Raw genomic sequence first — 18,946 nt, 5'->3', positions numbered from 1 at the left:
TGCATTATGAATCTTGACCAAATGCATAATTTTACCATGTTCTGATGTTTACCTACATGTAACTTAAAAAGTGGATTTTTGAAATAATTCTTAACAAAAGATGTTTGTGAAACACTTAGCCCCCCCCCCCCCCCCCCCCCCCAAAAAAAAAAATTGGAATTTTTCTAAGTCCAAGGGGCATAACTCTGTCAAAATAAATCTGTATATCAAATTTCATTTCATTTCTGCATAGAAAATGAACTGAAACTGCAAATAATTGGAATTGTTTTAACTTCAGGGGGCATAACTCTGTCAAAATTGCTCGGTTGTACCTAAAACAAAACTTGACCAAGATATTCTTATGATAAATCTGTATACCAAATTTTATTTCAGTATGTACAACCTCTGCGAAAAAATAAACGGAAACTGTTGGTGGACTGACCGACTGACTAACAGCAGCAAAGCAATATGCCCTCCCTTCTTAGAAGGGGGCATAAAAATTGTATTCAAAATACTATCCTTGAATAGTGCTAGGTATTGCAGCCCCAAAAACATTGCTTTTTATTGTGGTATTGAAAAACAAATTACAATACTACAAATTATTCAGCCGTCTCTCAAATAAATGGACAATAAATGATTCTTTTTAACAAGACTTTCATTAATTTCTATTTATTTTGATTTCTTCCATAAATAACATAGATCACCACATATATGCCTAAGCTTTTTAATTTTCCTAATCAAACTCAGTAGTGCAGAGATTATATTTGCTTTTTTGGGGGGTTGTTTTTGTCTCCTTTTTCATGCATTCATTGAATTGCAAGTCAGATTTGTAAAAATAAAATTGTCAATACCTACCAGAATTGGGGAACAAGTACAGGTTTCCCTCAGCTATTTTTGCTTTTTTTCTCTGTGCCGTGTTGGCTAGGAAAGCCAGTGCTTTTCTACAATCTGGAGGAATTAACACCGGTACAGGTCTGCCTCTCTGATGAAAAGAAAAACCACTTAGCTTTAAACAAATACACAAGCTTTTAGTAACATTCACGAACTGAAAAAAGTCATATTTACATCTATTAAAAAAAAATAATAATAATAAAAATATATATATATATATATATATATATATATATATATATATATATATATATATATATATATATACAGGATTTAAATTTTTTGCTGACCTACATTGTTATATTTTTACCCTTATTGTGACAGCACTTTTGTGTTACTTCTACATGTTATAATATTTCTAAGCATAACTACATACAACAAGAGGCCCAGGTGCCACATCGCTCACCTGAGCAATTGGCTAGGAAAAGCACATATCAGAAGCGCATATCAGATCAGAACTGATCCAAGTCACACTTGCTCTCAGGTCGCAAAATGGCGACCTAAAAATTTTTTTGGTCGCCATTTCAGAATTTCTGGTCGCCATAATCAAATATTTCACTCGCCATAAAAAAAATACATTTTGCGAATAAAACTTGATAATTTAAATAAGGATATGTATTATGTCTTTCTCATATCATAGATTACTTATTACTGTGACTATAAAAATTTGCTAGGTTGAATGAAATATTTTCATTGAATACATGTACCCTTATGGTTGTACAGAAAAACACAAGTAATCTGATTTCAGAAATAAAATTTTATCAAATGAAAATACAAGCTTAACAGCTGTTGAGACAGGACTTTGCTTGCTGTTTGTCATGTTTACTTACTACTACGTACCTAACCCATTACACAGTCATTATAAATGCCGCCAAAACACTCTTTATTAGCATGACAATACAATCATGATTCATTGTGCGATAACTGATATGCAAACAATTGATCAAATGCTTCAAAAACAAGGTCGGATCTTAAAAAGTGTACAAAGTTTGGATGCCATTCTATCAGGAACATTATTTGTCCACGTCTCTGGTTCAGGTTCTATCAAACTTTGTACAGCATGCCATGTCATAACATTACGTGATCTAAGTCCATGCAACGAGAGAGAGAGAGAGAGAGGCTTAAATTTTAATTTGAAACTACTTTGAACAAACTAGAATCTACACTACCTGAGGATGATTCCCTATAAACATCACTAAGCATGGCTTTGAAGTACTTGAAAAGAAGATTTTAAAAGGTTTCCATATATATATGCCTATGTAAGAATTTTAAATGGCCATTTGGCCCCACCCTACCCCCGGGGGTCATAATTTGAATAAACTTGAATCTACACTACCTGGGGATGATTCCACTTGAGTCTCATCTTTCCTGTCTCAATGGTTCTTGAGAAGAAGATTTTTCCTATATATACCTATGTAAAACTTTGATCGGCCATTTTGGCCCCACCCTACACCCGGGGGTCATAATTTGAACAAACTTGAATCTACACTGCCTGAGGATGATTCCACTTGAGTTTCATGTTTCCTGGCCCAGTGGTTCTTGAGAAGAAGATTTTTCAAAAATGCAATTAATTTTTCTCTAATTCATAATTATCTCCCCTTGGGAAAGGGTATGACCCTTCATTTGAACAAACTTGAATCCCCTTTACCCAAGGATACTTTGTAGCAAGTTTGGTTGAAATTGGCCCAGCGGTTCTTGAGAAGAAGATGAAAGTGTGAAAAGTTTACGACAACAACGACGACTACTACAACTACGACGACAGACAACGGACAAATTTCGATCAGAAAAGTTCACTTGAGCCTTCGGCTCAGGTGAGCTAAAAATGGCATTCAAAATCAATTTCATTTAGTTGGTGAAGTAGAAAAAACTGCCAATTTAAGTATTTCAAAGTAATCTTGTAATTATAAAATTTCCTTTCAAATATATTATGCATGTTTCTTTGGCAAAGAAAAATCATGTTTCTTTGAGTGCATACCTTCCCTCTCACTCTCATCAGATCCTGTGTTCCCATTAAATGCTTTTCAACATCTGTAAGGTCCTTAGCTAGTGATTCATCAAGTTCATCAAGCCCACAGCTTCTTGAAGCATAGCTCTGCACTCTACAATTTATCAGAACTGATTAGAAACAACAACTTTAAATTACTTTTAATTCTACATGAAAAAAAAAAATTGTGACATTTTGTGCTTAACAAATCATTAAGGAAGTTGAATGCCCTGTTTACTAATAAATACTGTTGTCAATTTAATCAATAGTCGTATTTGAATTCCCAGAGCTTTTGTTGGCAAAATTAGGAGTGCAAGTTTAAAAAAAACAAAACAAAACAGAGTACCTATGCAACACAAGCATCATCAGAAAAAATGATGGTACTGATTGATGACAAATGACTTCCAACAAATTGTAACACAAGATGCAACGATATTTATGTTTTAAATTTAAACTTAATAAAATTTATTTTATGTTTTAAATTTACGATGAATTTCCAGTATTGCAATGGGATTCTCTTTAATTAACCCTCTGCGTAAGCAGGTTTTATTTCTTCATAAATTAGTCAAAATATTAAAAAAAAATTGCTAACTTACTTGATGGCTTCAAGTTCCCCTGTTCTTCTTTTATTATAAAGGAGCAACCTTGTCTGCACAATGGTTACCAGACGAGTGAAATTTTCTGATGTTAGAGATGTTTCCTTGAGTTTTTTGGAAAGGTGCATTGTCATTTTTTCTATATCTTCAGGAGATGGCAGCTCTTTTTTCTCGTCAAACTTTCTGCGACTCAGCACTGCTCTTGCAATAATAGTAACCCTTTCCTTCCATTCAATATCCATGAGGCTTGCAAGTGTTTTGCATTCTTTAGCTTCTTTAGAATTTTCACTGCCGCTGGTTTTCACAATAAGAGCCCATTTGGTGTTTACGAGTCGATATAAATCATATTTCAACTTGATGGCATTGCTTGGGGAAAGTAGATCATCATCATCATCAGCATTTGGAAATGAACATTTCAGAGCCGCAAGCACCAAATTATCGAAGTTCTGTGGCCTTAGAAAATCCCAAAGACTATCCTGCTTGGAATCTTTGTCCACATTCATCTCTGTATCAATCTCATCAACATCATATGTGGAGGAATCAACACAAGAGCCTGATTTCTGAATGGATTGTAGTTGTTGTAGTTGGATTAAAAATCTTGCACACAAACGCATTCTAGAACTTGCATAATACTTCCTTTTCTCAACATTTCCAATGTTTCTTTTAATCCAGCTTTCTCCAAGAGCCAGTATCAATCTATCATTCTGGGCAATTGTCGTCACATTATCTGACGACATAATTGGAAAGACCTCTTTCATCATCTGTGGTGACTGTCTTCCTTTTATATGCCCTGCCAATATCTGGGACTGCAACACGAGATCTTTTTTTTTCCTTCTAGTCATTTCAAGTTTCTTTGTGCATTCTCTAAAGTGATATTTAATACTTTTTAAAAGAACCCATTCTCTGCAGTCTGGACAAGGACCGAAATTAGTTATGTCAAATTCTGTTGTTGGTCTTCTCGCTAAAATGATTTCCCCTTCACCCTTTTCTAAAACCTGACGGTTATGCTTGTCGTCTCCCCTTTTTCTTAGTGAGGTAAAATCGGGATGATCCATAGCCATTATCTCCTTCACCTCTTCAGCATTTTTATGGGTTTTCAAGTGCTCCTTAATGTGGAGTACAACTTTCCCACAAAAAAAGCATGCATGTGTATTATCGTATATTCTGGTATCTTTACTCTGTCCTCTAAACTCCCTTTTTTTTTTTAATCTGTATTTTTTAATGTAAATTCCTTTTATATTCTGATCTCTTTGGAGAAACTCGGAATCATCTATTTCTTCGCCAGATTCACCATCCTTGTCAATTTTTTCACATTCCATTACATATCTATCTGATTTATTAAAGTCTTCTTGCTGTATTGTGTCAATCTTTTTATTGAGCTTTGACTTCAATTTTTGAGTCTGATCTTCAAGATGCTTCTTTCCACTGGGGTACTTTTTTCTCTTAAGCGATTCTGTAGAAGAGTGATTTTCCATGTTTGTATCATACTCTTGCTTCTCACTGTTTTCAGCAACCAACTCTGACTGAAATTTACTTCTTTTTCCAAGGAGGCTTTTCCTTTTCCTCACATTTTCTTTTTCATATTGATCTATGTCCTCAGAATCACTGACAGGTTGTGAGTAAATCATGTTTTCAGAATGAGTCTCATGCAGGCAATCAACTCGAGTATCAATTCTTTCTTTGTCGGGCTGCAAGTACATCATGTCTTCAGAATGAGTCCGATGCAGGCCATCAACTGGAGTCCCAATGCTTTCTTTGTTGTGCTGCAAGTATATCATGTCTTCAGATGGAGTCGCATTCAGTCCATCAACTCGAGTCTCAATCCTTTCGATGTAGGGCTGAGAGTTTATCATGTCTTCAGATGAAGTCCCATGCAGTCCATCAACTCCAGTCACAATGCTTTCTTTGTTTTGCTGAGAGTTTATCATGTCTTTGGAATGAGTCCCCTGCTGGCCATCAATTTGAGTCTCAATCCTTTCTTTGTTTGGCTGAGAGTTTATCATGTCTTCAGAATGAGTCCTCTGCTGGCCATCAACTTGAGTTTCAATGCTTTCTTTGTTAGGCGTAGAGTTTATCATGTCTTCAGAATGAGTTCCATGCAGGCCATTTACTTGAGTATCAATGCTTTCTTTGTTGTGCTGCGAGTATATCATGTCTTCAGAATGAGTCTCACGAAGGCCATCAACTTGAGTCTCCATGCTTTCTTGGTTTGGCTGAGAGTTTATCATATCTTCAGAATCAGTCGCATGCTGGCCATCAACTTGAGTCTGAATGCTTTCTTTGTTGTGCTGCAAGTATATCATGTCTTCAGAATGAGTCTCACACAGGCCATTAACTTGAGTCTCAATGCATTCTTTGTCTTTCTGCGAGTAAATCAGGTCAAGCTGAGTCCCAAGAAAACTATCGAGTTGCGCCTCAGTGCAACCTTTATCAAGCTGCGAGTAAATCAAGTCATAAAGCCGAGTCCCATGAAAATCATGTAGTAGAGCCTCAGTGTTTTCTTGGTTGTGCTGAAAGTATATCATGTCTTCAGAATGAGTCCCATTCAAACCACCAACTTGAGTCTTGATGCTTTCTTTGTTGTGATGCGAGTAAATCATGTCTTCAGACTGAGTCAGCTGCTGACCATCAACTTGAGTCTCCATGCTTTCTTTGTTGGGTTGCGAGAATATCATATCTTCAGAATGAGTCCCATGCAGTCCATCAACTCGAGTCTCAATGCTTTCTTTGTTTGGCTGAGAGTTTATCATGTCTTCAGAACAAGTTCCATGCAGGCCATCAACTTGAGTCTCAATACTTTCTTTGTCAGGCTGAGAGTATATCATATCTTCAGAATGAGTCCCATGCTGGCCATTAATTTGAGTCTCAATCCTTTCTTTGTTTGGCTGAGAGTTTATCATGTCTTCAGAATGAGTCCTCTGCTGGCCATCAACTTGAGTCCCAATGCTTTCTTTGTTGTGCTGCAAGTATATCATGTCTTCAGAATGAGTCCCATGCAGGCCATCAACTCGAGTCTCAATCCTTTCTTTGTTGTGCTGCAAGTATATCATGTCATCAGAATGAGTCCCATTCAGTCCATCAACTCGAGTCTCAATCCTTTCGATGTAGGGCTGAGAGTTTATCATGTCTTCAGAATGAGTCCCATGCAGGCCAGTTACTTGAGTCTCAATGCTTTCTTTGATGTGCTGTGAGTATATCATGTCTTCAGAATGAGTCCCCTGCTGGTCCTCGACTTGAGTCTCAATGCTTTCTTTGATTGGCTGAGAATTTATCATGTCTTCAGAATGAGTCCACTGCTGGCCATCAACTTGAGTCTCAATCCTTTCTTTGTTTGGCTGCGAGAATATAATATATTCAGAATGAGTCCGATGCATCCCATCAACCTGAGTCTCAATCCTTTCTTTGTTTGGCTGAGAGTTTATCATGTCTTCAGAATGAGTCCTCTGCTGGCCATCAACTTGAGTTTCAATGCTTTCTTTGTTAGGCGTAGAGTTTATCATGTCTTCAGAACGAGTCCACTGCTGGCCATCAACTTGAGTCTCAATCCTTTCTATGTTGGGCTGCGAGAATATAATATATTCAGAATGAGTCCCCTGCTGGCCATCAACCTGAGTCTCAATCCTTTCTTTGTTTGGCTGAGAGTTTATCATGTCTTCAGAATGAGTCCCATGCAGGCCAGTTACTTGAGTCTCAATGCTTTCTTTGATGTGCTGTGAGTATATCATGTCTTCAGAATGAGTCCCCTGCTGGCCCTCGACTTGAGTCTCAATGCTTTCTTTGATTGGCTGAGAGTTTATCATGTCTTCAGAATGAGTCCACTGCTGGCCATCAACTTGAGTCTCAATCCTTTCTTTGTTTGGCTGCGAGAATATAATATATTCAGAATGAGTCCGATGCATCCCATCAACCTGAGTCTCAATCCTTTCTTTGTTTGGCTGAGAGTTTATCATGTCTTCAGAATGAGTCCTCTGCTGGCCATCAACTTGAGTTTCAATGCTTTCTTTGTTAGGCGTAGAGTTTATCATGTCTTCAGAACGAGTCCACTGCTGGCCATCAACTTGAGTCTCAATCCTTTCTTTGTTGGGCTGCGAGAATATAATATATTCAGAATGAGTCCCCTGCTGGCCATCAACCTGAGTCTCAATCCTTTCTTTGTTTGGCTGAGAGTTTATCATGTCTTCAGAATGAGTCCTCTGCTGGCCATCAACTTGAGTCTCAATCCTTTCTTTGTCGGGCTGCAAGAATATAATATATTCAGAATGAGTCCCCTGCTGGCCATCAACCTGAGTCTCAATCCTTTCTTTGTTTGGCTGAGAGTTTATCATGTCTTCAGAATGAGTCCCATGCAGGCCAGTTACTTCAGTCTCAATGCTTTCTTTGATGTGCTGTGAGTATATCATGTCTTCAGAATGAGTCCCCTGCTGGTCCTCAACTTGAGTCTCAATGCTTTCTTTGATTGGCTGAGAGTTTATCATGTCTTCAGAATGAGTCCACTGCAGGCCAGTTACTTGAGTCTCAATGCTTTCTTTGTTGTGCTGTGAGTATATCATGTCTTCAGAATGAGTCTGATGCATCCCATCAACTTGAGTCTCAATGCTTTCTTTGTCAGGCAGTGCAAGAATGTCACCAGACTGAGTTCTTTGAAGGTCAACAAGTAGATTATTGTTTTCTTTATCAGGCTGTGCCCCATGTTGATCATCAAAGACTGTTTCATCTTTATCTTCATCAGACTGTGCACATATGTTTTCATGGCATGTCTCAAGCCCCTCATCCAGCTCTCTCTGGCATTCTGGAAAGGAGTAATAGTTATTATACATAGACCATTTGCAAAAGTGTGACAAACATGTCTTCCAGTATTCATTTTTATGTAGCTGCAATAATGTAGCCCTCTATGATTTTTTTTATCTGATATTTTCTGGAGAGGGCTACAATTCCACAGCATCTCTGTAATGGTGCAAATATATTTTTAAATCAGGCGACCGCAGGCAAAATAAATTGTTTTTACATTCAACTTACTTCTAAAAAGGCAAAATTTTTATTCACTGTCAACAAAATAGCCCGTTAAACGCGAAAACCAGATAAAATAAATCTGCTTGTTTACCAGTTGCTCTCATCAGAAGCCATGACAGTTCTCGTGTGATGCACTGAGACTGACGCTTGAAAATTATAAATTACTTTGTAAAGTAGATTTTCGGGGTTACTAAATGATTGTGCTCTATGGCATCACTAAGTATTGATAAATAAAACTATTCCATGTGACATTTTTTTTGTAAACAGCGATATTTATGCCTAAAATAAGGTAATTCCTACAGAGATCCACTCCCTAGTCTCATTGGCTGTCCCAAAATAAAATCGATCCAGGTCAGTAAACATGGCGGATAAATTTAATTTGTGATGTTGACATACTGGAAAAATAACCGATATATGGATTGTTCTGTGTATGTTTGGATTGATTTATGTTTTGCATAACTACATTTTGGAGTTCAGGTAAGAAATGTTAATTAAATAGCCATTTACTGATAATTTAAGCCGAAATCCGTGTTGGAGTGAATCTCTGCCGCACTTGCACCATCACGGAGATCCTAAGGAGTTATAGCCCTCTCCCAAAAAAAAAAAAAAAAAAAAAAAGGGGAGAGGGCAACATTATTGCAGCTAATTTTTATGTAAAATTATGATTATTTTACTGCCTATTGGGTTGTTTGTGTTACATGGTTATTCTTCCGAAATGTTATTCATGTCATTCGACGCACCCTTTCCATAGAAATTCATCTGCAACAACTCTCACCTTTTTCTTATGTGAAAATAAACACAAAGTATCTTTGTTCTTTGACAGAATTAACTGTAGATATAATTGATGCAATTTTATTTTCAAGCTATTATTCATTGTGAAGATTTTCAAAGAAATTGATGTTACAGTATTGCTATTTTCTTTTACGGATGCATCAACTGACACATTCGGTCATATAAATTCTGGTATGGACTTTGATTGGACGCCTGCTATATGATATTCGAGCTCCAGAACTCAAAGCCATAAAAATATACATACACCAACACACACATTTATTACCTTTAGCCCAATGTAAATCCTCTTTAAAACAAGCAAGCATGGCTTTCTTTTTCTTCTTAGCCAAGCATTCTACAAAGAACAAATTTTTAACGTCAATTTTTATTCAACTCATGTTGACAGCTGATAACCTATCAACATTAGGCCATCTTTAAAATAATATTTGCTTGCCCTCTCCCGACTCAGGGTAAAATTAATGGGTCGGTAGGTAGGTGGGAAAATCTTTTTTCCAGAAAATTTCAATGTTTGTTGACGGGATAAGAGGAATAAAAGAAAAAAAAAATCATTCCCTAGAATGCTAAAAAAAATTTTGAGTCGGGCCATTTTTAGCCAGTCGGTCGGGAGAGGGCAACCAAACAATTTTTTAAAGACGGCCATATGTGTCTTTTTTTAAATAAACATGACATGACAGTAACTTGAATCCTGAAGAAAGATATGCCTGTATTTAAGACTACATTGCCCTTTCAAAAAATAATTAGCAAGGCCATATAGTGGTAACCATTACAGAGTTGGCACAATTCCATCTAAAAAAAAGAAAGAAAGAAAGAAAGGCCCATGGGCCACAACACTCAACTTAGTAACTAAGGCCAAAATAAAAAAAATTCTAGATTCTCATCCCCGTCCGCCCCCATTTTTTACCCCCGCTCGATTTTTTAATTTCAGGTTTTTTTTGTCTTGATTCTGATAAGTATCATTATTCAAGTACCATTCAACTTTTTTTTTCAATCTTGTGAATGTCAGCACGATTTTGACAGCTGACAAGATGGTAATTTCTGTAATATGTATTAAACAAGGATCATTGGTTGTGAAAGATTGGTGATGACGTGTAGTAAGAGATATACATATTTAAATGGACCTCTACTGTGACTTTTATTTGAGCATTATAGATAAATCTGCACCAACTGATCAGGTCAACAAAAAAGCTGCACAATGGAAGAATTAAAAAAATTATAAAATAAAATCTGCCCGCCTTGATTTTTCAGTAAAATCGGATGAGAATCTAGGCATTTTTTTATTATGGCCTAATGGCCGTTTTTGTTTTTCATGAGCAAAGTCTTTTTCCTATATATTTCAAAGTAAAACATAGACAACCCACTGAAGCCCCATTTCACCCTACACTACATGAGGATGCTTCCATATAAATGCCTAATCATGGCTTTCCTGTTCTTGAAAAGAGAATTTTTAAAGAAATTTTATGTATTCCCAAGTAAAACTTTTATTCCCATTGTGACCCATCCTTTCCAAGGGGCATGATTTGAATAAACTTGAATATACACTTCCTAGTGATGGGAATCGGTAAGAATTTCATAATCGATGATTGGGTTACTCTAACTGACTAATTATCGATTATAATCGGACATGTAAAAAGTACATCAATTTTAACAAATAAATCATAAGAATGGGTAAATGATGACTTTCTGTGGTGATCCAACTGGTCCTTTGTTCATTTTATAGAACCAAAAGTACGCCCAAGCCCAGAAACATGCTTTGTTATACGGGTAGAAATACAAGAGTTTATTTATCTGCACCGTTAACTTACACAAACAAGAGGCCAATTGGCCTTAACGGTCACCTGAGTAGCATATATCCAATACACAAACTTGTCATGGAGTCTCATATATGCATCCAATTAATTAGGTTTCATACTGGAGTAGAAAAATTATAAATTTGTATATAATGACAACCACATATAATTCAAAAAGAACTGTGAAACCTATAATTTTGGTGAAAAACTAAAAGATCTGGTCTACAAAATAATGAATTTAGTTTTCCTTTCAGGTGTGTGGGAGTAAAGAAGATAATTTTTTAACGTTATATGCATTAGCATCTATACATCCATTTTGGCCCTGCCCTAGAGTCAAAACCCATACCCCAGGGGACATGAAAATTAAAATTTCAGTAGAGGACTTCCTGGTAAACATAATTATTAGTCGTTTTTTTTAATACAGATGTGTGAGAATAGAGAAGAAGATTTTTAAACATTATATGCATTAACACTTAATTGCCATATTGCCCCCCCCCCCCCTCATGTCCTGAACCCCTGACCCAGGGGCCATGAATTTCACAATTTAGGTAAAGGAGATTGTGGATATCATAACCATGTATTCAGTTTTTTGCCCACATGTGTGGGAGTAGAGAAGAAGATTTTTTAAGATTTAAATCATTTTTACTATATGGCCATATTGGCCCCACCCTAGAGCATGAACACCTAACAAAGGGGTCATGAATTTCACAATTTTAGTAGAGAGCCTCATGGACATCATAATCATGCATTTAGTTTTTAACAAATATATATGGGAGTAGAGAAGAAGATTTTCTAAGATTTAATACATTTTTACTATTTGGCCATATCGGCCCCACCCTAGAGCCTGAACCCCTGACCGAGGGGTCATGAATTTCACAATTAAAGTAGAGGGCTTCATCGACATCATAACCATGCATTTAGTTTTTAACAAATATATATGGGAGTAGAGAAGAAGATTTTCTAAGATTTAATACATTTTTACAATTTGGCCATATTGGCCCCACCCTAGAGCCTGAACCCCTGACCCAGGGGTCATGAATTTCACAATTTAGGTAGAGGGCTTAATGGACATCATAATCATGCATTTAGTATTTAACAAATATATATGAGAGTAGAGAAGAAGATTTTCTAAGATTTAATACATTTTTACTACATGGCCATATTGGCCCCACCCTAAAGCCTGAACCCCTGACCGACGGGTCATGAATTTCACAATTTAGGTTGAGGGCTTCATGGACATCATTATCATGCATTTAGTTTTTAACAAATATATATGATAGTAGAGAAGAAGATTTTCTAAGATTTAATACATTTTTACTATTTGGCCATATTGGCCCCACCCTAGAGCCTGAACACCTGACCCAGGGGTCATGAATTTCACAATTAAGGTAGAGGGCTTCATGGACATCATAACCATGCATTTAGTTTTTAACAAATATATATGGGAGTAGAGAAGAAGATTTTCTAAGATTTAATACATTTTTACTATATGGCCATATTGGCCCCACCCTAATGCCAGAACCCCTGACCCAGGGGCCATAAATTTCACAATTTTGGTAGAGGGCCTCATGGGCATCATAACCATGCATTCAGTTTTTTCCTCACTTGTGTGGAAGTAGAGAAGAAGATTTTTGAAAATTTGGCTTTTTTTGCATATTTGGCCCCGCCCGTGGCACCCCAGGGGTGGTAGAGCCATAAATTTCACAATTTAGATTCTTCTTACCATAGAGATGCTTCACACCAAAAATGGTAACGATTGGCCTGGTAGTTTTCAAGAAGAAGTTAAAAATGTAAAATTGTTAACGCACGACGCACGACGCACGACGCACAACGCACGACGACGGACGAAGACCAATTGCAATAGGTCACCTGAGTGACTCAGGTGACCTAAAAAGTCAAAAGCAATAGCTGTGGTTGGAAAATAAGGGTTAAAAACTATTATGCTTGTAAAATAAAATAATAAACCGATTAATCAGAATTTTAAAAATGCAATCGATTGCTTGGATTACGTCAGCAATCGACTGATTTTCGATTATAATCGTTGATTGGAACACCACTAACACTTCCTAAGGATGAATCTAAGTAAATATGAATTAACATGGTTTTGAGAAAGATTTCTCTTGTCTTTTTGTGTATATTTATGATTGCCCATCATGACCCCACCCCATGGGGTCATGAATTGAACTTGAATCTACACTACCTCAGGATTCTTCCATATAAATATGACTGCTTACGGCTTTGCTGTTCTCAAACAGATATTTCCTGTTCATATCCAAACAAAACTCTGATCACTTAAAGTAGCCCCACGTTACCCCTGGGGGTCAAGATTTGAACAAACTTGAATCAACACTGTGTCAGTGACCCCACCCAATTTTGCTTTTCTTGATTATCTCCCCTTGGAAAAGGGTGTGGCCCTTCATTTGAACAAACTTGAATCCCCTTGAGCCAAGGATACTCTATATTCAGTTTGGTTGAAAATAGCCCAGTGGTTCTGGAGAAGGAAATGACAGGGGTTTTCCTACCATTTTTAAACTGGGTCCAGAGTCCAAAGAATTGGGAAAATTGACGCGAAATCTGTTCAAAATAGGAAAATTTTAAAAAGGACATATTTCCTTATTTTTTTCCGCATTGACAATAAATAAAAATGAATGGGGTAAAAAATGTCTGTGTTAAACAGAGTGAACAACTTAGACAGATATAAAGACAGTAAAAAAAAATATTGGATAAAAAATAAAATTGCAGAAAAAAATTGTTTAGTTTTATTCCTATAATTTCATGACTGATGTAAAAAAAAAGTTTAAGTGGACATAATATTTTTTAATTGGATAAGGAAAAATTCCAGCAAAAATATTATTTAGTTTTATTCCATTCATGACTGATATAAAGAAAAAGTTTAACTTTTTACCTACCACTGACGGATATATCAGCTTATTTTATCTTGCTTATGTTTGCAGTGACGGATAAACCCGTCAGATTTTACTACACGCTAATCCGCATTGGCGGATATAACCGCTGTAAACAAATACCTGCGCATTCGTACTGACTGAAATATCCGCATTTTTACATATGTTACGGTAAGTCTGATTGGTTAGTTTGAGGGAGAACCCCATCACAGAACCAATGAAAATCAGTTTAAGGAAAGGCTAATCTGTAAATTGATATGTAATGTTTCCATATTAGGCAGTGTTATCAATATATAGAAAGGAGATTCCCAGCGCGTTGTTTATAGTTTTGAAGCAGTTCAAAATGGCAGAAAACATACTCGACATATTTCTATCGGACAGCGATTCTGATGAATTTGAGGGATTTATAGAAGCAGATATTGAAGCAGTAGAGAGAAGAAGTATCGGTAGTGATATTTCTCTATCTGATTTTGAGGATTCATCTTCGGAAGAAGAGTCAGAGGAGGAAAGAGACGACGCGACCTGGTCAAGACAGTTGCACAAACCAAACGTGACTGAATTTACGGAGGAAGTTGGCCCGTCTTTTGTGCTGGACGAGGACAAGAAAGAATTGGATTTTTTCTTGAAATTCTTTTCTACAACCTTGATTGAAAAAATTCCGGTAACCGGACCCAAAAACAACCCAGGAAAACCCCTGGATGAGATTGTAAAAAGTTAACTAGGCCAATGACAGACAATGGACAAATTTTGATCAGAAAAAAAAAAAAAAATTCCTTGAGCCTTTAGCTCAGCTGAGCTGAAAAAAAATCTCTGCTTGCAAAACTGAAATTTCAAGTATCAATTGGTGAAAAGGCCAAAAAAAAAAGTTTCTTTCATGTAAAATTCCCAAAAATAAAGGGTAAGTAGGTAGGGAATTTTTTTTTTGGCTAAACTAGGATCTCACTCATGTTACAGTACAAGGCAAAAAAAAAAAAAAAAATGTGTGTTCGTGTGTGTTTGGGTTTTGCAAATTTTTTTTTAATGAGGTAGGGGTTGGAGATTTAATATCTACTGAACGTAATGAAAAAGAAATAAATCTAGGTCTAGTCAAGGTTTACTAAGCCTAAAATTTATGAAGCCTTCATTTCTATCTCAAAGCAAATTAGGGAGAAGTTTTACAAATTAAGGGAGGAAGGGGGGGGGGGGGGGGGTTGATACGCTTATGATTAACTACTTATACTTCTACCCTTTTTTTTCTTCTTCTTTTTTTTTTTTTTTAAAAATCAATAATTATCAATATGAATTTAAATTTTGTAATTACATTCAATTTAAATCTACCCAAAGAAAAATCACTATGAAGCCAATTCTTTAACTCATCAATTATAATTGGTTATATGTTAGGTATATTTAGTTTAATAGACTTAAAGAGAGTATATTTATGAGCAAAGAATTGTTATCATTATTTTATAGAAAATTCGGGTTTGAAAAAAATACCTCCCTCGTCTATTTTGAAGAAAATTGGCCTGAGAACCAGAAATTCAGATTTATGTAGCCTTATCAAACAAAATCTATAAAAAGTACTTTCAATCAAAAACTTGTGCATAATACGGAAAATATTTGCTAGTAAACAGGTTTGCAAACTGAACTTCAAAATCAAACTGAAAATCAAACAAAAGGCCTACTGGCCAAAATGTTTCCCTTTCCTACCCCATCCACACCTTCGAGATCAAGATTTGAATCTGTATCAGTCAGCGCTTAATATTCCTTGCATTCCCAAATGACAAGCAGTATAATTTTTTTAGTGCTTTCTATCAGAATCTGAATCTTCAGATTATAATAGTTCATAAAGATGTGAATAGAGGATAATCTATCATCTGTCTTTATTTTTCAGTATAGTATAAATACAAATCATCAACACTTTCCCATTTTACCATCTTTTTTAATGTAAAATTACCAATCAAAAGGGTACAGGACCCTGAACCAGAAAGGATCAGTTAATTAAGGATATGAGGATGCATACATACTAATCTATCTTTGTGGCCTTGTTACTCTTGAGAATCATCCTTTACTAGAGCTGAAGGGCCTAACGATCACCTGAGTATAATAAAACCCTGAGCAGAGGAGATTTTCAAGAAAATAATGCATTTTTTAAGTATACAATTAATAGAGCCCCTCACTAACACCAAAACTTCTGATCCAGGGGACATGAATTTAACAGATTTTTTAAGAGGCATTCATGCTCATCATAACCATGAAGATTATGCATTCTCAGGGATGGACATTAATGGTTGTCCGATTGCCCGGGACAAGTAAATTCTCAGTTCGGGCAAGTGAAATTGTCGACATACTTGTCCGATTGGGCAAGTGAACTTTTCTCATACAAATGTACATATTTATTTAGTTTACATTAATTTATAAATAAAACAATAAATTGAACACTTGATTTCCGCCATGCACCTGAACTGACAATGTTTTGCATTCGAAATTCCTTGGAAGCGTTTCTGGATTATACCGTTCCTTCATAGGAAATATGCTCTACGTCTAACAAAATTTTGTTAACTTCTTATTGGGAAATTAGATTATTCACGCACAGAATATAAGTACAGTGTAACACGTTGTATCCTGATCAAGGTAAGATGTATGTTTCGTAGCAACTATCTTCCTTAGGCCACAGTTTTTTTATCTTTCGGTTTACGGATCTGCCGACCCGATTTTTTCAAGGTCTAGAAAATAAAAATAATGGATTTTATCACCACTTTCGATAATTTCCGGAAAATTCATGCCTGATCATCAGGGTTTTAATATTTATAATGCGTCTGAGTCCCAAACATGTAATAAAACGTCTCATTCTTTCAAACGTTTCAGTGACTAGAAACATGGCGGCAAGCATGTCTATATTTTATGAAGTGCAGTTAAAATGTCTTGGAGATAACGTGTTGTCCAGAAACTTTTCAAGGAGAATGATAGAAGAACAAACTATGGGAGATGCAATATTTCTTTTCCCCAAAGAGTGATCCTGTTAAAAACGTAATCTTGTATGATTTTTATGGAAATAAAAATAACCACCAAATATCAGCTGTTTCAATGACATAACTTCACTATTTTTTCCCATTGGTAATATTTTTCTTCCAATTCAAAAGTAAGGAATTAATATGTTGAAACTGAACAAAAATTGTAGAAATTGCACACAAAGACTATGTACGTTTTTTTTAACTTGAATTTTATTTCCCAAACCCAGACACATGCTAAATTTTTTGATAAGTGTATGAAACAATGTAAAAATCAATATAACCAGATAAATAGATCGTTTTCATGGTTATAGGTCCCAGATACATGCCTTGTTGACATTTTACTTCGACCGCCATTGGTATACATGTAGCTAAAAGGTCATGCTAATAAAAGGAAATAGGCAACAGTGTAGGGTTTCACTTAAAGATTTAAAGATAATCTGTGACTTCGTCTTCATAATTAATATAATACAGTTTACAAGATTATGAATCTAAATCAAAGTAAATTATTTGTTTTTATTTTTTTTTTTTATTTATTTTTTTTTTTTTTTGTAAAAAAAAATATATATCATGTTCCCAATATTCTCTGATCAACATCTTTAATTTTTTAAAAGAGATTTTTTTTAAAGATTTCAAATATGATCTGTAGTAAACCTTCAGTAAAATCATTTGTAGTTCCTTTAATTTGATTCTCATTTTACTACAAATAATTTTTCAAATTTCAGGAAATGTTTTCTAATATTTACTAATTCAAAAGAGGGTTGTGGTGTTTTTTGGTTTTTTTTTTAATCAGCGATGTTCCGTTTGAAAGAAGTTTTAAATTATTTTTATTTTTACGCCACCCAACGGACATTTTGGTTGAAAAAATCTGTAAACCTAAAGATAAAATAACTTTGGCCTTAAGCGTTGCTTCACAGTTATCGCTAAAAATCACGAATCACAAAATGATCCTAACGCAAATAATTTTCAAAAATATGATTTTTTTTTAAAGGAAACGGAGGATTATTGCTGCATGGCAGTGTGTGTTAACAGGTTAATTTTACAAGTACAGCTGTATACATTTATGTACAAATGCAGGATTGAATTTTTTTCAGGTACCCGGTAGCTCAACTTGCCAAATTGACAGTAGTGTATTTCGTCACATTTTTTCTTTTCATAATGTTTGCAGTAATTAATAATTTTCGTCTTAAGTTCCATCCTAATTTTGGGCAACCAAGTTTTGCATTCGGACAAGTCAAAGTGCCGAAGGGCAAGTGAATCTGAAAGTTAATGTCTATCCCTGATGCTTAATACCCAGGAGCAGAGACCTAAATTTTTCAAAGAAATAATGCATTTTCTCTACATAATCAATGGAGCCCACCATAACACCAGACCCCTGATCAATAGGCCATGATTTTCACAATGTTTGAAAAGGCACCCCTTACTCATTAGCAAGGTTCATTGCTCATAATCATGCACTTACTTTTTTCTGCTAAATATAAAGGGTAAGAGAAGATTTTCGAAAAAATTATACATTTTTACTCAATAGAGCAATATCTCCAGAACCCCGGACCGTGGGGCCAGAAATTTCACAATTTTGATAAAAGACTCGACACTGCTTGTTATAATCATGTAAATATTTGACTCTTTGATGTCCTGAAGTAAAAAAAAAAAAAATTGAAGAAAATTGTATTTTGATAGTTTGGCCCCACCCTAATGCCCTAGGGCAAGGACCATGAAATTCAAAATTTGTGTTCCCCTTTGCCCCTATTTGCTCTATACCAAAATTGGTTGAAAGTGGTAAAACAGTTTATGAGAAAAAGCTGAAAAATATATTTTAAAAAGTTTACATCCGACAACCGATGGACGACAACGGACAAAACAGATAGAAAAAGGTTACCTGAGTGACTCAGGTGACCTAAAAATTTCTTTTGAATGGGATACTACTGAGGATACTTTACATAATAATTTCACCACTTATAGGTGTTTACTTCTCAAGATTTTAACCGATTCTTTTTGCTAATAATAGTACAAGTAA

General features: G+C 35.6%; 1 protein-coding gene across 4 annotated transcripts in view; it reads right to left on the bottom strand.

The window, feature by feature from the left end:
• The window catches only part of LOC128162484 (uncharacterized), a 30,998-nt gene that overhangs the window by 9,106 nt on the left and 2,946 nt on the right, over window positions 1–18,946 (bottom strand). For all 4 annotated transcript variants that reach the window (XR_008240674.1, XM_052825713.1, XM_052825715.1 and 1 more), the window contains 4 exons: window positions 9,518–9,586; window positions 3,451–8,239; window positions 2,846–2,969; window positions 835–961 (listed from right to left, as the gene is read on the bottom strand). Coding sequence is in view for 3 of the 4 variants with exons in the window: in XM_052825713.1 (XP_052681673.1) it covers window positions 835–961; window positions 2,846–2,969; window positions 3,451–8,239; window positions 9,518–9,586 (5,109 nt within the window). In the remaining variant the exon portion in view is untranslated. The remainder of the gene's footprint in view (window positions 1–834; window positions 962–2,845; window positions 2,970–3,450; window positions 8,240–9,517; window positions 9,587–18,946) is intronic.

This window comes from Crassostrea angulata, chromosome 9 (genome assembly GCF_025612915.1).
Source record: "Crassostrea angulata isolate pt1a10 chromosome 9, ASM2561291v2, whole genome shotgun sequence".
Taxonomy (NCBI): Eukaryota; Metazoa; Mollusca; class Bivalvia; order Ostreida; family Ostreidae; genus Magallana; species Magallana angulata.
The sequence above is the reverse complement of the archived record's forward strand: the minus strand, read 5'-3'. Positions and strand labels throughout refer to the sequence as shown.